General features: G+C 36.1%; 1 protein-coding gene across 2 annotated transcripts in view; it reads right to left on the bottom strand.

Moving 5' to 3' along the window:
- Positions 1 to 3,179: 3,179 nt before the first annotated feature.
- CDADC1 (cytidine and dCMP deaminase domain containing 1) overlaps positions 3,180 to 21,672 on the bottom strand; it is a 45,233-nt gene continuing 26,740 nt past the window's right edge. For both annotated transcript variants that reach the window (XM_081046627.1, XM_081046628.1), the window contains 4 exons: positions 20,713 to 20,882; positions 18,865 to 19,054; positions 14,780 to 14,840; positions 3,180 to 4,967 (listed from right to left, as the gene is read on the bottom strand). In XM_081046627.1, coding sequence (XP_080902753.1) covers positions 4,894 to 4,967; positions 14,780 to 14,840; positions 18,865 to 19,054; positions 20,713 to 20,882 — 495 coding nt within the window. In that variant the 3' untranslated portion in view covers positions 3,180 to 4,893. The remainder of the gene's footprint in view (positions 4,968 to 14,779; positions 14,841 to 18,864; positions 19,055 to 20,712; positions 20,883 to 21,672) is intronic.

Genomic DNA, 21,672 nt, shown 5'->3' with positions numbered 1-21,672 from the left:
CGTAGCTACTCTGTAGAACTTCCATTACCCTTTGGAAACAGGTAGAAAAAATTATTCCATGTTGAGGATGTTCACAAAATGGTCTAATTCATATGTATCAATAACCTGAAGCACAAACAAACAACAAAGCAAAAGCTATAGGTTATGACATTTACCCTTCTAAATGAAAATTGAAATGAGAGATTGCAAGTTGCTTTTGACTTATCCACTCTAAACCTAATTTATTCTAGACATATGAAGATTGTACAGTGGAATTTGTCCTCAAGCTTTGGTACCTAACTATACAAAAAGCTTTAGGTGTCATGGTTATACTAGATGAAATGGCCCTTAGGTCTGATACAGTATTGGCACGGACTGCATTTCCCCCAAAATAAGACCTAACCGTAAAATAAGCCCTAGCATGATTTTTCTGGAAGACATCCCCCGAACATAAGCCGTAATTATTATAATTCTTATAAGGTCTGGTCTTATTTTCGCGGAAACACGGTGGTAAAATACACACGTATACTCATTGGATGGTTTACACTAGTGGCTTTCAGCAGGGGTGACTTTGCCCCTTAGGTAACATTTTTGGTTGTCATACTGGGTGGGGAGCTGCTATTGGCATCTAGTGGGCAGAGAACAGGGTTGCAGCTAAATGGTCTACAACGCATAGGACAGACCCCACAATAATCATCTGACCCCAAATGCCAATAGTGCCAAGGTTTGAGAGAAACCCTCATCTATGGTGATTTTCTTGTGTTATAAAAACAAAGACAAAATTCTAGCAAAGGCAGTACGACTACTCTAGAATATCAGTGAAGGGTTTTCCGGCACATCACTCAGGTAGAATTTTGAATAACTCATAGCTTTAAATTTTTGGTGGAGGTTAAAAATGTACACTGTCAACTCTAGAATATAAACAATTTTTTCACTCTGCTACTGGATACATTTTTTAAACTTCTCAGAATTCAATTTGTGACATTTGACAGTGAACATTCAATTTCCTCTATTTTAAAAAGTATCCAAAGCAAATTACGCTGCTTCCATTTGGAGCTGAAAGCCTAGCACAGAGTTTGGCTCCTAGGTGCTCAGGAGTTGAATAAATGGTGCCATACATTCAGATGTCGGCCAGAAATAACAGAGGCTTAAATACCAGAGTCAGTAAATTATAAAGGTAGCCTGAGCCATAACTCAGAATCACCTCTGCAGGTGGCTGAGGGGTCCCCCATTACCCATGTTAGGACCCTTCCTTCACTATGTTGTACAAAGCATCACAGTTCAACTGTTAGGAGACCAGTCTGCTCAGCTTACGAAGAAGTTAGAAAACTCTCAAAAATTGGCCCAGGGATCCGGAACTGGATTACCCAGGTCAGAGCAGCTGGTTTCTTTTCCTATCAGAAAAAGTACCCAGGCTAAGGAGAATGAAGACATCTGAGAGGCAAAAGGTCATAAAGTAAGTGAAACAGACTGGTTATGGAGTCCTTCTTAGAAGGGGGCGCAATCCTGGTAACGGTCTTGAGTTGCTCTTCGATTGGCCTCTGAAACACTGCGATCTTGCAGTAAGCGTGGACCGTCTTTCAGGAACCCAGGATGTGCCCTTGAAAGCAAGTGTAGAAAAGGTGCAAAATAAAGCTCTAACCTAGATCTCCAAAGAGGATGAAAATTACCTATGATTAAGACTCCAAGCGTCAGTATATGTTCATGCTTCATATTGGGTACATGAGTATTTGTTTTAACAATATACTTTTTTATATGTCTGAAGTATGATATAATTTAAAATTGTAGTGAAAAGTAAAAAGACTTCAGGAATATTACACATGAAATGAAGGTACTAAATGACGCTTAATCCTAAACAGCAATAGTAACAGCCGCAGCTAAATGCAGAGTGGTCATTGTTGACAAAATCAGACCTTTAAAAAAAATTGGTGTTTAGCCATTTGTGCTAAAGTGCATCAAAAGCGAGGTGTTGTGGCAGATCCAAAAGCAGATGTGTTCATGCATAAAATGAAGAAGGTATATGAGAGAAGGGTATATTTTTGCAAACTAACTGAGGAAGAAAAACTCACAGAAAAGCTTTAGCAGTAAAACAACGAAACAATACATGTAAACCTGTGTGTACTCTATATGGCACGTGTGGCTTGAACCAGGCCCGTGCTTACCCCACCTCACGTCGGCATATTCTGTTGTCCCTTGGCAGTAAACAGATGCAGGGCTATTCTTGACAAATTATCAATTTACTATTATCCTCCCAAGATGTATTATTATTTCAGTGCAAATCCTGATTTCTCAGGCCAAGGGACAAAGTCATTCTCTGGACTGAGAATGCCTAGATGTCAGTTGCCATTGTTAGCCAGGGGCTCCCGCGACAGCTCAGCACTCTGTGCGTCCCCGGTCACTGCCCTCTCCTGCTTCCCAGTGTGACCATCTATCTCCACTGCTTTCTCTCAGAAGTTCCTCTCGTCCCTACTTTTGCCTACACCCCCCTGGGTTTCTTCAGGACCCACTGTAAGCACCCCCACTTCTCCAAGGCTGTCTCTCCAGGACGCCCCAAAGTGTATGCCTGTCCTTTTCTGTGCTCCCACTGCTCCCACAGTTACATCCACAGGGCAGTTCTCAACCTTGAAGGCCATCGGAAGCACCTGAGGGCCTGCGAACAGACAGCCAGGCCCCACCGGAGTCTGAGTCCAGCGGTCTGCGTGAGCCCTAAGAAGCTTCATTTCTAACAAGGGCCCAGAGGATGCGATGCTACTGGGGCAGGGACCCCACTCTGAGAATCGGTCTCTATGGCTTGATTACATGCTTGGATCTTCCACTGGATGGTGACCTTCTGAGGTCAGGGAGCATTTCCTACACATCTCATCTTCAGGGTCTAGCCAATATCCAGTAATCATTTGATCAGTCAACAAATATTTACTGAATGCCTATTATGTGCCAGAAACTGCTGTAGGCACTGGATTCAGCAGTTAAAAAAATATATATATGTATATATATATATATATGTATACATTATATATAAATATACATATATAACATATTATATATCACATAATACATAAAATATATAATATATATTGTAATACACACACACACACACACACACACACACACACACACACACATATCCCTGCCCTCATAGAGCTTTCCTTCTGGTACTATACATAAACTCTCAATAAATGTTGAAATCTGACCAGTTGTATAGAAGGAAAAATGGCATTATCATGGCCATTTTAATAGTGCTATGGAAATATCAACTTTCCATTTCCTAATAATAGCTTTCTCCATTTGCATGTTTCTCCCTTCTGATATCCTCCCTAACACTTGACACATAAATCCGTAAATCTAGCAGTATTCCGGGCTTTTGGGTCTTGCAAAATATTTACTGATTTATAAAATATTTGATGTAGTTGACATATTAGTAAAAAACAACAAATCCAAGAAAAACTTAAACACATATAATTAATATATGAAAGCAACAAGGGAGATGAAAGCAAATGTCAATGTTCTCTATTGATAAATATTAAAGAACAACTTAACCACTGGTTAACCCTAAAGGCACCTCTCTTCCCCTCCCTCTATTCCACACCCTATACCTTGTGTTAAAATGTTGATCGCAGTTCTCAACTGCCTGGTATGCTGACTCTGAACTCCCAGCAGCCCTAAAAGGCCTGCTGTACAAGCAGGGGCATCTGGTTAACATTTGGATTGTCCTGTGCAATTCTGAGAAACTGGTAGGAGGCCTCGTGAAGCCATGTGATGTCATAGAAAGGAAGGGACAATAGCAAAGGCAAGCCTGATTACGTCTCTAGCCAGGAGAGCCGTTCCTCAGGATGTCCCACCCCAGGCCTGCACACCAGGGGCCACTGTAACTCCCTCCCTAAACAAAACAGGGCCCTTCATCTTTGGACTAATTTTCTGAAAGTTTCTCAGCAAAAAGAAAAATATGACGCTCCCCCAAGAGCAGTTTGGACTGTGAATGAACTGACCATATGTTTACTTTCAATATTCTTAAGGTTTTAAAATGTTTTTAAAAGGCCTTGCATTCAAAGCCATGAGATCCTCTGTGTTAATTATATGGAGGGAAAAATGAGCAGCATTTCCGAATGGAATTCTAAAAAGCTAGTTGCAATATTCCAGACTAAACATTTTTCTCTTAAGGTCAACACCAAGTTTAAGGTTCATTGTTAGTGATTTCAAGAAATCAGTGCTATCAAACAGTAATAATGTCTCAGAAGACCATTTTCCTATTGCTACCCCAAATCAATGACATAACACCCTAGTCCAACAAATCATTGTGACTTCTACATATCGAAAGCTTTAAGAAAAATTAATTACATTAAAAAAATATATACTTTTAATAATGAAGACCAGGTCCATCAACTTCATTTTTATGAGTCAATCTTAATTAGGTAAATTCTGATTATTAGAAAGCTTTGGGTACAAATGTGAACTTCTGGTGACTCACACACTGACTCTTAATAATGGCCAGGTGGCCATTTCCCTGGAGCAATTTACTGTCATCGTCATAATCCAAAGGAATTAATATTTCTTAGAAGGTGTGTAATTGTCTGATGAGATGTGACCTCCAGTGAACCAGCCTCTTTCAAACTGGCTAATATAAAGCTAACACATGGAGAAATCAATCTCTATGAACAATTAAACTGGTCTCATTCAATTATTGCTACCTCATTTAGTGTAATAAAAGAACACAGTACTATATTCTGGAAAACACACCAACCTCAAATAAAAATATTCTCATTAACATCATTCATATGGTAGTAATAAGTTAGCTTTCTTAAAACTTTTTTTCAACTTTTCACAAAAATCCATCCTTATTTTCTGAATTAACAAGGCTGACTTTTAAAAGTGCAATAAAAATTCTTGAGGTCTTCACTCCAGTTTAGACAGGACTTCTTAGTGGTTTCCAAGACACAGCTTCTTGTTTTGGTGGTGTTCTTCTTTCGAAAGGCTGGGTCTTACCACACCATCTAGAGTTCAAGGATAAGTTAACGTCAGGAAAACTTCACTTCGAGTATATGGGTATTTGTTAAAGTCATATAGATTGTAAGATCAAAATAAGGCTTCAGTTAAAAAGGAATATTCATTTTAGTTTACCTTAAAATTCTCCACTGTTGAAGAACAGATTCTAGATAACTCATTCAGGTAATACCGTATCTGACCTTTAAAAAACTGGATTCTCTCAACAGTGTAAGGGCAACAATTCATCAAACATTTTTTGAGGAAAGCTTATTATTTTTATTAGGCTGGAAGAAAGAAAATGCACCTCCTTATCCTCCAAGGAGAGGAGGGAACTGTCTATGGGGCAGGGAGAGCATGAGGGAATGCTCCATCATTTCCACACTCCTCCATGGGAAGCAAGACAGACTTAGCTCATCATTCAAGTGGGGGAAGAGCTTGGCTTTAACCTCTTTTAATAGCTTTATTGGGACAATAAGTTGTGTGTGTTTAAAGTGTACAATTTGATGAGTTTTGACATTAGTATACCTCTGAGAAACCACCACCACAGTCAAGGTGATGAACACATCCATCACTGCCAAGTTTCCTTCTGCCCCCTGCTTCCCGTCTTTTCAGGGATCTGACAGCCCTCCAAGCCTGTCTTCTATTTGGCTCTGTCTTCCTGGTCATAAGGACACCTGGGTCGCGGTGCAATCTTGCCTTCCAGAGGTAGATCTGGAAAGCCTACTCTCTCTCATCTTATGATGTAACATTGAAACATAAAAAAAGAATACATATAATATGTATGGGAGTTTTAAAGCCTAATAATAATAAGATGACTATTCAAGAACCTATTACCCAACCCAAAAACTAGAACATTACTACTTCCTCTGTGCTCCCCGTATGATCCCATCCCTCTTTTTACCCCCATTCACAGGTAACCACTATCCTGAATCCTGTGTTTATCATCCCATTGCTTCTTAAAAATAATTTTACCACATACTCGTATTAGTATACGAGTACACTATCTGGCTGCCTTTTGAATTTTACATAGAAATTGTATCTTAATGTATTTAGTCTTCTGCAACTTTTCACTTGACATTATATTTCTGAGATCCATCCATGGTTAAGAATATAGATGTAGTTCATTTATTTTAATTACTATATGATATTCCACAGTGGGAATACACTATAGTATTTTTATCTAATCTCCAGAGATAAACACTTGTGTGATTTCCAGTTTTTGCTTTTAAGAACAATGTTGCAATAAATTATGTGTCTCTCTGTCTTTTATACAATATGCAAGAGTTTTTTTAGGGCATATACTTAGAAGTCAAATTGGAGTCATGGAATATACATATGTTCAGCTTTACAAAGATAATGTTAAATTGTTTTCTAAGGTGGTTGTATACATTTTCAGCCCAACTAGCACTATATAAAAATTCCTAATGACCTATATCCTCACCAGCACGTGGTACAGGCAAACTTTGTGACTCTAATGGATATAAACTATTGTTTCAATGTGATCTTAATTTGCATTTCCTTGACTATTAATGAGTTTAAGAACTTTTTCATGTGTTTATTATAGATTTGTGTTTCTTCTGTTGTGAAACATCTATAACTATCTTTTACCTGTTCTCTATTAAATATTTTTTCCTTATCAATTTGTAGGAGTTCTTTGTATGTTCTGAAAACTAATTCATTGCCATGTGTGGGAAACATATTCTTCCAGTGTATGGCTGATCTTTTCACTTTATAATGTCTTTTGAGAAAGAAAAGTCCTTAATTGTAATGTATTCTATTTTCTCATCTTTTCTTTTATGGTCAGCATTATTTGAGTGTGGCATAAGGTATCCTTTCTATTCCAGGTCATAAACATTTTCTTAAACTTAACAAAAAATCACTGGACTTCTGGTTTCTCTTTCCACATGCAAAGAGCTTGGGAGTTGCTACATGGTCCTAATAAGTAAAAAGCTGAACAGACTGAAATTTGTTTTGAAATATGCCAGAGTGCTCTGCTCTTCTCAACAAGGCCTGCCCTCAGGGGGAACTAGTTAACCAGTTAATCAAAGCCTAACTGATCAGGGGAAGGGAAATACTCAACTCCAGCCCACTCTAGCCATCTCGTCCTCCCTAAAGTGGGAGAAAAAAACTGAGAAACATTTGTGAAGCTCACAGTCCAGCAGCACAGGCTCCCTACAAAACTGAAGCCTAACCAATGGACCATAGAATGCTTACTCTCCTCCTACACCTCACCAACACATTACTAAAGATCTATTTACAGCAGTTCCTTTTACCTGGTACATCATGTCATTTCATGTTTGGCTGTCAAGAAAAAATTACAAGGCACACTAAAAGGCAAAAATCACAAATCAGCACCACACATGGCAGGGAAGCTGCACTTATCAGACCGGGAATTTAAAACAACTATGAGTAACATGTTAAGGACTCTAATGGATAAAGTATACAGCATGCAAGAACAGATGGACAATGTAAGAGGAGAGATGGAAATCCTAAGAAAGAACCAAAAAGAAATGCTGGAGATTACAAATAAAACACTGTAACATAAATGAAGAATGCCTCTGATGGGCTTATTAGTAGACTGGATACAACTGAGAAAAGAATCTCTGAGCTGGAAGATGTATCAATTGAATCCTTGAAAACTGAAAAGCAAAAAGAACAAAGACTACAGAAAACAGAATATCCAACGATTGTGGGACAACATAAGGTGTAACATATGCATAATGAGAATACTAGAAGGAGAAGACAGAAACAGAAGAAATATTTGAAACAATAATCACTGAAAATTTCCCAAAATTAATGTCAGACACAAAAACACAGATCTACGAAGCTCAGAGAAAAACAAGTAGGTAAGTGCCAAAAACAACACCTAGGTATATCACTTTCAAACCATAGAAAATCAAGGATGAAGGAAAATCCTGAAAGAAGCTAAAAAAAAAACAAAAAAAACAAAAAACACCTTACTTACAGAAGAACAAAGATAAGAATTACATCTGACTTCCCAGAAACCACAAAAGCAAGAGTGGAGTGAAACTTAAAGTGTTGAGAGGAAAAGCTCAGAATTCTATACTCTGAGAAATTATCCTTCAAAAGTGAAGGAGAAATGAAGACTTTCTCAGACAAACAAAAATTGAGGGAATTTACTGCTAACAGATCTGCCTTGTAAGAAATGCTAAAAGAAGTTCTTTAGAGAGAAGGAAAATAATATAGGTCAGAAACTTGGATCTACATAAAGTAAGGAAGAATATCGAAGAAAGAGTAAATGAAGGTAAAATTAAAATTTTGCTTCTCTTATCTTAATTGATTTAACAGATAACAGTTTATTCAAAACAATAAAACCAACAATGCATTCAATTATGTGTGCTTATGTATGTATTTTATGAACATATTTATATGCTTATGTATGCTTACATATAAGTGAAAAAAATGACAACAATGATACAAGGGATGGTAGGGAGAAATCGGAATTACTTTATTATTATTAGGTACTCACACTACCCTTGAAGTACTATTTAAAGGTTGACTTGGATTAGCTGTAAATGTATACTGCATACTTAAGAAGTGTATAACCAATATACTACGAAAGAGGGGAAAATGGAATCATATAAAATGTTCCATTAAAATCACAAAAGGCAGAATAAAGTGAAAGATAAAAATAGAAACTAAGGCCAAGTTCAACAAAAAGAAGAAAGTGATGAAAAATGGTAGCTATTAAGCCAACTACATGAATAATCACTTTGAACATCAACGGTCTAAATGTACCAACTAAAAGAGAGATTGTTAGAGTGGATTAAAAAACAAGACTCAACTATTATATGAGTCTATAAGAAACCCATGTTAAATACAAAGACACATATAGATTAAAAGTTAATGGATTAAGAAAACTATACTATATCAATAAAAGAAAGCAGGAGTAGCTATATTAAATTCAGACAGAGCAGACTTCAAAACAAAGAAAATTCTCAGGGCAACTGAAAGTTGTCAAAGCAAAGAAAGGCATTTCATAATGATAAAGAGGTCAATTCTCCAAGAAGACACATAATAATCCTTAATGTATATCCGCCTAACAACGGAGCATCAAACTACATGAGCCAACATTAATAGAACTGCATAGAGAAACAGATGACTGCATTATCATAGCTGAAGACTGCAACACGCCTCTATCAGAAATGGATAGGTCCAGCGGGCAGAAAATCAGGAGGAGCATATGTGAACTCAACAGTATCATCAACCAACTGAATATATCAACATCTATAGACTACTTGATCCAACAACAGCAGATACACATTCTTCTCAACCTCACACAGAACATTCACCAACATAGACCACATTCTGGGCCATAAAACATATCTTCACAGATTGAAAAGAATAGAAATCACATAATGACTGCTCACAGACCGCAAAGGAATTAAACTAGAAATCAATAACAGAAAGGTAACTGGAAAATCTCAAAGTACACTTCTATATAACACGAGTCAAAGAAGAAATCTCAAGAGAAATTTTTAAATATTTTGAACTAAATAAAAATGAAAACACACCTTATCAAAATTTAGAATGCAGTGAAAACAATGCTTAGAGGAAATCTTATAGTATTGAATGCATATATTAGAAAAGAAGAAAGATCTAAAGTCAATAATCTAAGTTTCCAGCTTAGAAAACTAGAAAAAAAAAGCAAATTAAATCCAAAGTAAGCAGGGGAAAAAAGATAAAGAATTAGAAATCAATGAAATTGAAAACAAGAAATAGAGAAAAATCAATGAAACCAAAAGCTGGTTCTTTGAAAAGATCAACAAAATTGACAAGCCTCTAGGTAGGTTAACAAAGAAAAAAATAGAGGACACAAATTACTAATATTAGAAATCAAAGAGGGGACATCACTACAGATCTTTTGTACATTAAAAGGAAAATAAAGGCATATTATGGACCACTCTATGCTCACAAATTTGATAACCTAAATGAAATGGACCAATTCCTTGAAAGACACAATTTGCCAAAACTCACACACAAAGAAATAGACAATCTGAATAGGCCTACATCTATTAAAGAAATTGAATCAATATTTAAATAACCTGCCAAACCAGAAAGCATTAAGCCCAGATGGGTTCATTGGTGAATTCTAACAAACATTTAAGGAAGAAATTATACCATTTCTCTACAATCTCTTTCAGAGGATAGAAGCAGAGGGAATACTTCCTAACTCATTTTATAAGGCCAGCATTATCATAACACCAAAACCAGACAAAGACATTACAAGGAAACTACAGATCAGTATCTCTCATGAACATAGATGCAGAAATACTCAATGAAAGATTAGCCAATCAAAATCCAACAATGTATAAAAAGAATTACACACTGCAACCAAATGGGATTTATCCCAGGAATGTAAGGCTGGTTCAACATTCAAAAATCAATTAATGTAATCTATTACATCAACAGGCTAAAAAAGAAAAATCACATGATCATATAAATAGATGAAGTAAAAGCATTTAGCAAAATCCAACACCAAACATTCATGATAAAAACTCTCATTAAACTAAGAATAGAGGGGAACTTCCTCAGTTTGATAAAGAAAATCTACAAAAATCTTACAGCTAACATCACATTTAACGTGTGGCACTCAAAGCTTTCCAACTACAATCAGGTACAAGGCCAAGATGTCCCTTCTTACCACTCCTTCTCAACATCATACTGGAAAGTCTCAGTTAATGCACTAAGACAAGAAAAAAAAAAAGGTATACAGATTTGGGAAGGAAGAAATAACACTGTTCACAGATGACATGACCGTCTGTGTAGAAAATCCAAAAGAATCAACCAAAAAACCTCCTGGAATTAGTAAGTGATTTTATCAAGGTTGCAGGACACAAGGTTAATATACTAAAAAGTCAACATCCAAAGAAGATATATAGGTAGCAAATATGCATATGAAAGGATGTACCACATCACATATCATCAGGGAAATGCAAATTAAAACAATGAGACACCACGGTATGTTTATTCGAATGGCCAAAATCTAGAACACTGACAACACCAAACGCTGGAGCAAATGTGGAACAACAGGCACTCTCATTCATCACTGGTGGGAATATAAAATGGTACAGCAGCTTTGTAAGAGAGTTTGGCAGTTTGTTACAAAACTAAACATACTCTTGCCATATGATCCAGCAATCATGCTCTTTGGTATTTACCCAAAGGAGGTGAAAATACGTCCACACAAAAAATTGCACACAGGTGTTTATAGTAGCTTCATTCATAACTGCCATAACTTGAAGCAACCAAGATGCCCTTTCCCAGGTGAATGGATAAATAAACTGTGGTCCAGTCAGACAACGGAATCTTATTCAGTGCTAAAAAGCATGGGCTATCAAGCCATGAAAAGACATGGGGAAACCTTAAATGCATGTTACTAAGTAAAAGTAGCCAGTCTGAAAAGGTGACATACTGTATGATTTCAACTATATAACATTTTGGAAAAGGTAAAACTATGGTTAAAAAAAAATTAGTGGTTGCCAGGAGGTGACAAGAGGGCGGAGACGAATAAGTGGGAAATGGAGGATTTTTAGGGCAGTGAAAATGCTCTGTGTGACACCCTCATGATGGATACACGTCATTATATATTTATCCAAACCCACAGAATGTACACCACCAAGAGTGAACCCGTAATGGAAACTACAGACGTCGGGTGATGATGACGTGTTATGTTGGTTCATCAATCGTAACAAATGCACCACTCGGAGGAAGATGTGGGTAGTGGGGGAGGTTATTCATGTTTGGGGGCAGGGGTCATGGAACCTCTCTGTACCTTCCTTTCAATTTTCCTGTGAATCTGAAACTGCTTTAAAAAATAAACTCTTAATTAAAAAAAGTAAAAAAATTACCTTTTCTACTGGTCTTTAATTTTTGTAATTGATTTTTGTGTATCATGGAGGTAAGAATCCTGTATCATTTCTTCTACATGCAAAAGCAATTTTCAGCATTATTAACTGACAGTCTACTCTTACCCTGTGATGTGCACTGCCATCTCTAGCGGGGATGCTAAGTGTTCCACAGTTCAAAGACTTGTGCCACTTGAAATACCAATAGTGTGCCAACTAATAAACAGTGGTTTAACTCAGCCACTGAGTTTTTTTGACAAAATTTTTGACACATTTTTTTCATTTCTCTACATTCTATCTGATTCTTTTCAAATTTGCCTGGCCATTTTTTTTATAATTGCTTGTTTCTTGTTCTTTTTTTTTAAATAGCATCTTTTACTTCCTACTCATTTTATATCGTCTATTTCATAACTCAAAAACATGAAGTCCTTGGGAGTCTAAATATGATGATTGGTGTTTCTGCTTACACTTACTCATGATGGCATTATTTCCTTCTCTGTTTGGTGATTTTTCAGTTAGGAGCTCATATTTTATTATATCCTATGGGCCTAAGTTGGGACCACTTCCCTTCTGAGAGAATCTGCATTTGCTTCTGCCAGAAGGTGCTAAGGATGCGTTCTGGCTTCCCTGGAGGACCCCACGCCTCTTGTGGGAATCTTGGGCTTAGTTCTCCCACTTTGCAGATCCCAGACTTATTCTCAAGATCCCATCCCACAGGGACATTTGTCCCCAAGGTAACCTGGCTTTTGTGTTTGTGGACTGTTGCTATTTAAATTCTAGCAAACTGTTGCTCTTATCTCTATTTGTTTTCCCCCTAGGGGAATAGAAATACCTGGCTATTTTATTTATTTTCTTCGAAGTCCTGTGAAACGAATACTCATTATGGGTTATTTGAGTTCCAGTTACACTGAGTGGGAGACCACTTGAAAGTAGTAAGTCACACTGCCTGCCTCCCTCCCTTCTCTTTTTGTTCCTGGGGCTGGAACCGAGGGGCTATGAAACAGGAAGTCCCCCAGAGCTGGGCAGCCTCTCCCTTCACCACCCTCCTCCAGGTTTAGACTTGGTTGGGGGTGGGTAGGAGACAGAAGGAAGGACAAATACCACAAAGTCAAGCCCCAATCGAGTAATAAGGCTGATGTTTTAATTTTCATCTGTTCAATTCCTGTGTCTGTTTCTCAGCTGAATCCAAAATTAGAAAAGAATCACATACCATATGGTTCCATTTACATGAAATGGCCAGAATATATGAACTCATAAAAACAAAGCAGATTAGTGGTTGTCTGGGGCTAGGGGTAGTAGAAATGCAAATAACTACAAATGGGTAAGAGGTTTCTTTCTGAGATGATGAAAATATTTTGAAATTAGGTTGTGGTGATGGTGCACAACTCTGAAAATATACTAAGAGCCACTGAATTCTACACTTTAAAGGGGCAAATTTATGATATGTGAATTTTATCTATTATAACATTGAGAAAGACAGGGATATGATTTACTGATATAAAACACTCATTCAAAAATGCATACAAAGCATAAACTTACATGCAGGGAACTATCACAAAGCAAACATACGTTTAACCATCACCCAGGTCAATAACTAAAATACTGCCAGCAAAGCAGATGCTTTTGTCTCGTTTCCTCCTAATCACGGACTCCTCCAGTCAATCTCGGGACTTCTAAGCACAGCCTGCCTTCCTTTTCCTTAGTGGTCTAGGAACAATACATCCTGGAAACAAGCCCTCTGTTGTCTATAAGTGGTAAATATCTTCTCCTATTTCATGGCCTTTGTACTCTCTTTTAATGGTATCTTTTGATAAACATGTTCTTAATTGTAACATAGATAAATTGTTATCTTTTTTATGATTAGTGCCTTTTCAGTCCTTTCCCTAACAACAGGAATTATTAATTGATCCCTTCAAACACTGCTATTGAATATACATTCTTTAATCAGATCCGTACATATTTTTCTTTCATTGTTTTTCTTGACAAATTTTTAAAAAGAAAGATGGAGCCTACTAGATATGTATTTTTTTTCCAGATTACAAATTAAAAAATTACTACTTGAATAAATCTATTTCAGAACACCGAAAATCAAGATATTCACATAGGAATTATTTTCATAAAGACCTTTAGACTACTACAGAAGATGGCAGATTAGAGAAAAATATATATATACACTAAAAAAACCACCTTTATATTTACTGACTTTTCAGGGTAATCAAATCATTGTTATTATCAAGAAAACTTTACTTATTACACTAAATTTCCGTTTACCTAGAATCTAAACAATGAGAAAGATCACGTAGCTAATATTTAATAATAATATTGTACAAATAACATAGCTAATATTTAAAACTAATGTTCAAAATTATGTGCCTAAGGAATTGCAAGATCTCCCAAAGATTATATTACATTTAAAATGTCGGTGTTGATATACAGATAATAAAGCTTTGAAGACTAGCAATTCATTTATGGTAGCTGTCTTGATTCTTCATTAGATTATGCAAATAACCAGAACATTTTCTGTCTCTGTCCAATCTGAGCAAATGTGGCTTTACTCTAATAAGAATGTATATATCTTCATAATTTGGTCCTAGTTCCATCTGTATTAATTATATGCATTTTTCCTTTCAAACTACCCAAGAAGCTTTTGTTTTGGTATGGAAGAGCATTGTTATTTACCGTTTCAGATAAATTTAATTTATAAATTCAATTTGTACATGATTATTTATATTAAACTGCAGATTCTGCAGGACTATTACCAGCACTTTCCATCACTCCTACCAGATAGTAAATATACAAATGTTTGTGAGCAAATTGAATGGCAAAAATCTAACTTGCAAAAATGTATGCTCCATCTACCACCATAACAATTTCCAACACCTGATCAGTTAAAATTCACAACGTATCCTTTCTTCTCAATTAACCTCAATAAAGGATTTGTAAATACTTACTCTCTCTTCTTTCAGGCTCATTTTGTTCAAAAACGCAAGTTCCTGATGGATTCCACTGCCACTGCAAAAGGGCACAAACATGTTACTTACATATTTAAGAAAGATTTAATAAACAGGATTTCAGCGCCCTGCTTTCAAATATCAAAACAACTTTAAAAATGTAAGAAAAAAAGAGTTAGCATGTCTGTACCTACCAAGACTTAACACCCTTGAATTGACCCTTAATGATATGACTTCTGGGATCAGAATTAATATTCTTAGAGAAGGAATGAACTTTAAAGATCTTTTATCTCCATTTTACAGGTAAGGAAGTGGAAGACCAGAGAAGTGCAGTGACCTGCCCAAGGTTATACACCAGCTAAAGACGGCGATAGAATTAGAACCTAGGCCTCCTGTGCCCAATACTATAGAATTTCCACCACCTCATACTCTATCTCCAGGTCCCACAGATCTTATAATATAGCTAGAGAAGGCCTAGAAATTAAAGAATGAAAATATGATCAAGATTATCTTACCTTTTAATATAGTTATATCATATAATATATACTATTACATGTATCATATCTCTGATGATAGTTTTCCATCTTAACCATTCAGAAATAGGGAAGTTCATAGAGAAGACTGGAGCACCAGATAAGAAAAACTGAGTGTAATCAGTATCTCACAGCACAGCCTTTCCTTCCTTCCCCGTCACCAGAATCACTAATGACTAAATCACTAGTCTAATTAGTCACACTAGTCAAAGACTAATCACTAACGGTCCCACTAGAGCACTATCTCCAAAAAGACAATGAAGTGTTTAGTACCTGGGAGCCTTTTCCACAGCATCAGTTAGTTTACCAAATAAACTAGCTAGTATCATGGGCTGTGAATGGGGGAGGAGATACAAGATAAACATTTTACCATGTGCACACACAAAAATCCTCAGAAAGGGAAGACATCAAGAACTGTTTGGTCACCTATAGAAATGGGATGGCTAGGGAAAAAGAGGACTTACAAGAGGTAGTAAGTTATATATGAAAAAAAATTTTAAAGGCATGTTTTAAAACATGTCAAATCACTAAAATCCATTAATTTGGATGAAGTAAAAACCAGTAATCCTGGATTTACATTTAAAGATAACCATAAAAAGACGATTTCTAACTGTAAAATCTTAGAAGAAATCGAGGTGTCCAACAACAGGGGAATGGTTACATAAATGTCAATAGATAGGAATGTTGTGCAACTATTAAAAATTATTTTTGAAGAATTTTCAATGACATAGAAAATATAACATGTTAACAGTAGTATCTGTGAGTTGTAGGATAATACTAGTTCTTTTTTATTTTCCTAGTCCTCCACAATGAACATATATTACTTTTATAATTAAAAGAAATAACTAATATGGCTGAATAGAGAAAAGCCCACATGTATTTAAACAAAAAATGTAAACAAAATTTTAAACAAAAAAAGAGTTTCTGAGTAAATGGACATGGATATATACTGGTAAAATCTATTCTTGAAAATACTGTTGTCCAGTCCTAGCCATAACCCCACAGAACAGAACCACTTATCTTAAGGCATATGGTAACAAAGAGAAAAGCAAACAGTTTTCACACAAAATTAATTTCAATTTGCTTTAGTCTTAAAAATAGCATCAAATTTATTGATACTCATATTACTTTTGGCAGTCTAAAAGTAAGTATAATTATTATTAAAATTCAAATTTAGAACAAATACTAGTTCATGTTAGTTACTGGTATTTACGAAACTAGGTGTTTAGCTCACCAGGTAGTTTAAATCATTTATATAATATTGAGAGCCAGGCCAAATGAGGGAAAGGAGGAGAGGTACAGAGGTAACCTTCACTGGAAGGAGTACAGAGAAAAACCACCGGTACCTGAGTGGGGATTTCTGGGTGAGGGGATTCCTCGGTGGGTCTTGGCCTAACAGGTGTTTCTGTATCCCATCTCTGCCCAAGTGGTTTTCACCCCCTTTGTCTTCCTGGATCCTTCCACTTCTCTTGCCCTATCTTACAATCTTCTGATCTCTTCATTCTCTTTAAAATTGAAAAGCTACTAAAATCCACCAGAAAGCAAGATATTTCAGAAGTCACTTAACCCATCACTCACAGTCCTAAAGAGCTAGGTCACTTTATCTTTATGAAGAGAATTAGAAAAACTTATTTCTTTTCACTCTTCAGGAGGAATGAAGAGATAGAAAAAAAAAACACAGAACTGGAGATTTCTCCTTGACTAGTTGGATGTAAGCTTTTGTGTAGTTTTATAAAAGAGGCATCTTTCCAATCTCTCCCTTCTTCAGTGCCTCCTCCTTTTCTTTTTAAAGGTGTGAAAAAACTTGAAATAAAAACAAAAGTGGACTGGCCTGGTGGCTCAGGTGGTTGGAGCTCCATGCTCCTAACTCTGAAGGCTGCCGGTTTGATTCCCACATGGGCCAGTGGGCTCTCAACCACAAGGTTGCCAGTTCGATTCCTTGAGTCTGGCAAGGGATGGTGGGCAGCGTTCCCTGCGACTAAAATTGAACACGGCACCTTGAGCTGAGCTGCCGCTGAGCTCCCAGATGGCTCAGCCGGTAGGAGTGCGTCCTCCCAACCACAAGGTTGCCGGGTCGACTCCCGCAACCTTAGTTGCTTAGTTCCTGCGCCCCCTGCAACTAAGACTTAAAGTTTGACAACTTGAAGCTGAATGGCACCCTCCATAACTAAGATTGAAAGGACAACAACTTGACTTGGAAAAAAGTCCTGGAAGTACACACTGTTCCCCAATAAAGTCCTGTTCCCCTTCCCCAATAAAATATTTTTTTAAAAAAAATATAAGACAAAAATAAAAAGGGTGAAAATTTATGGTACTTCACAGACAGACGGAAACTAGATAGTATGTTGTTATGTTTTAAAATTTTTAAATATATATACTGGGGGTGTCAAAAAATGTATATACATTTTAAGGAAAAAAAACTGTATTAAAATTGTAAAACTTAATATATACCAATAACAAAAGATGAATACAAGTCATGTGTATACATTTTTTTTGCACTCCTGGTATATAGTTTAATAGATATCTTTTAGGTACTTTATGTGTTCCAGGCACCCTGCATTCAAACGGGAATGTAAAGTTGAAATTTATATACAGTTCTATTATATGCCTTTTGTACCCATGGCAATTTCTAGTATATAAATGTTATGTTAAGTGCCAGAATTATCATTAAAAAGCAACACAGAATCTGGATAAAATCCGTTAGCTGTATAAAATATTATTGGGACATAATGGTGAACTTTGATTGGAATCTGTGGATGAAACGGTAGCAATGTGTCACTGATAATTTCCTGAGGTTTGTGGTTGTATTTTATGGTTATGTGGGAGAATATAGTATTTGAAGAAATATACAATAAAGTATTTGAGAGTGCTTTGGTATCACGCCAACAACTTATTCTCTAATGGTTCTGGAAAAACAAGTTCTTTGTAGTGTTTTCGTAACTTTTCTATATATTTGCAATTGTTTCTAAAAAGAAAACGGTTTTAAAAACCTAGATAGTAAAAAAGAATAAAGAGTTAAAGTTCTAAATTTTCCATGAACTACTGCAGTACTTTTTAAAAAATATATTAAGTATGAAAATCCTTTCTAACTTTTTCTGATTTTTCTCATGAAAAATGTATTGCGTGTGTGTGTGTGTGTGTGTGTGTGTGTGTGTGTGTGTGTGTCCCTCTCTGTTTTTTGGGTAATCTTAAACTATTTTCACCTCTATTAATCACTCCAAAACCAAAAAAAAAGGGTGAGAGAAGAGGTGGGTCAGGGATTTTCTTTTGTTAGCCACTAGATGGCACCAAAGGGCTCACTAATTCAAGATCTGTAAGGTGAATTCTGCCTTATAGAGATGGCAGAATTCGTAAGGCAGATGTAAATTCGTAAGGCAGAGATCGTACACTGAACATTTGTAACTAGGCAAGTTCTTGCACATAAAAATAAATTCAATGATAATAGTTTGTTGAAACTCTTTAAAAGAATGGGAATTACTAATTTAAAATACGCAGCAGGGTACCAAACTATATAATGGCAAGTACACTTGAAAAAAGTGTCTATCTACTTACTGTAAATCTGCTAACACCCTCCAGGTCCCCAAATCGCATGTAAGAGATGTCTGCCTTCTTTTTTCCAACATCTACATCCCCTGCATAGATTTGTTTTATGCCTGCACCCTTAATTAAAGGTACACACTCATCACATGGACACTTGGTCACAAAAATCATACTTCTTTCTTCTGGTTTTATTTCTTGACACCTACAAAAAAATTGTGAAATATTAAGAAGGTTGCTGAAAAGGTAAGCTATATTTTAGAGAAATCTTTAAAACTGAGCTGCTTTAAGAACAGATTTACATTATAAACAATTATAAACTCACCTTATTCTTGCTGAATTAGTCAATGATGAAAATACATAAACTCATAACTTAAAATGTAACCTGAACATAATTATAACTAAAATGCATTCATTTATTCTAAGCAATTTGGCAACATTTCAGTATTAGATTACAAAGTAAATGAAAAAAGGGATAAGACAGAGAAAGAGATACTATGTTTTCTAAGTAAGAACTTTATAATGCTGGAATTAGGGGCTAGAACACCCTCCTTAAAAATTTATGATGTATGATTAGACATTAACTCCTCATGGTAGCCAAAAGATCTACTCCTTTATCTAGTACCTAATGGTATTAAATAAATACTTACTAAATTGATGAGTTAATATTAAAGTTCTAGTTTGAGTTACAGTTCCCTTACCCCCCTCAACACAGGATAATTTTATTTAACAAATGTTGGGATTGAATAGATCCATATCTCCATACAAAATGAAGCAACTAAATCTATAATGAAGAGCACAAGGAAAAGAAGACAGTTGTTTACTGGAGGTAGTTTAGGAGTAAGGGGTGCGCTCATCTGAGGTTACAGGGGTTGTGTTTCCGGTTCTGCTTCACTGGACTGGGACAGCAGAATTTTATGCACCTAGTCTGTTCAAACAATGTATCTGTAAATTAGGCAATCAGTAGTGTGGTGTGTCAGTACCATTCCACTTCCCCATTACCTACCAAAAAAAGTCTAAGCTCACAGATCTCCCTATCCAGTCTCAACCAAATCCCAGGTACTCCACAGTCCACTTAACTGGAACATTCACATTCCTACACACACAAGCATTTTTCCTACTTCAAGACCACTGCTGGGCCTGAAGCAAGAATGACTTTCCTGAAAGTAAGCATCTCCAATGACCACAATCCGACCAAACCTTCAGAGCTCAGCTCCAAGGCCAGTTTCTCCATAAAGCTTTTCCCTCCCACCGCCCATCCATCCAGAGCAGCCCCTGAATTTCCAGAGCACGTGTGTTGGCCTTTCCCACACAGCCGATCACATCAGGCTGAATGCAGTGCCATATCCCCTACTGTATTATTAAGCACCAAAGGACAGGAACCATGTTTTATTCAGTTTTGAATACCCTACGATCACCCCCTTAATGGTTAATGCTGAGAAACATTTGTGGAAATAATCTAAATGAACATTAAAAGGAGGCAATGTCAGTTATAATCCCTAACAAAACTATGTTCATTTTGGTTCATAATAAGATCTATATACTCATAAATACAAAATATGTGCTCTAGATTTAGAAAACAAAGAAGAGGTTACATCCCAGAAGTATACAAGACCCTAAGGACACAATTTTATCATAGAGAAGGAAAAGCGGGGAAGACTCAGTAAAGTTGAAGGCCCTCAGCATCTGTGACAATGGCCTCAGCTCAGGCAGGAAAGACCAAGTAAAACTGAAGTTATGCTTCTAAAACAGAATATTTCTTGGAATACTTTTAAAAAGAAAATAAATTACAGCTAGAAGAAAATTAATTTCAACTAACCCTTGCTTCATTTTAAAGAAAACACAGGCAAAGGAATTTCATACCTAAATGTCAAGGCATTCTGCTCTGCATGTACAATGTATCTGAATTTCCTTATTTCTCTGTCTTTCTGCTTGTCGTCCATGTTTGGGAAATCAGCATATTCTGATCCAACAGGAAAAGCATTATAACCACATCCGATGAAGTACATCGCGCCTGTTCCATCACAATTTCGCTACGAAAGGGAGCAAACCAGCAGAGCTTAGTTTTCGACATTCTGAAAAGGCAACTTGCAATGTATTTTTATGCCCGTACTTTGTATAAAGAATTTAATTTTCTATGACAAACTGAGCCATCGAAAAAATACAATATTAGATCCTCCTACTGCAGTGTGGTCTTGTCAACGCTAAATTTCAAGAAGGCTGATCATCTCTCTAATATATAATCTCAAGGCAGTCCTTGGTTTTAGCAGTTAATTAAATACTAGATTGTAAAATTCACAAATGGTTTCACTTGATTCAGACACCTCTCTCAGAACAGGTTATATAATGCTGGAGAACAGAAACCATACTTTATTCTTTCAGAATGTTTCATACATACCAGGTACGCAATAAATGATTATTAATTTATGTGCTGTGTAAGCCAGAAATTTAAAAAATATTTTGAACAGACGATTTCTATTATCGGGCTAAAAAATGTGCCATTGTGATATAGTTGGGAAAAAAAAAGAATACAATTTCCTTGAATTCTCAATATTTATTGAGCTTCTATTGTATGTGCACACTCGTATATTATCATAGAACTTCTTACCTCAGTGGCTTTTCTTTAGTTCTCCTGGTCAATGGCATATTAGGTATTAATATGAATGCTTTATCAATTATTCAAGTGAATATTTTATAAATCATAGGTGTTTATAATAGTTTGGAATATGCTATAATAAACTTCACTAAAATTTCAATATCTTATAAATTACTCATGTGATATTATCAACAGACTCATTACTGTAGCAGCTTGATAAAAATCAT

The sequence above is a fragment of the Rhinolophus hipposideros genome, assembly GCF_964194185.1.
Source record: "Rhinolophus hipposideros genome assembly, chromosome: 4".
In the NCBI taxonomy this organism is placed as follows: Eukaryota; Metazoa; Chordata; class Mammalia; order Chiroptera; family Rhinolophidae; genus Rhinolophus; species Rhinolophus hipposideros.
The sequence above is the reverse complement of the archived record's forward strand: the minus strand, read 5'-3'. Positions and strand labels throughout refer to the sequence as shown.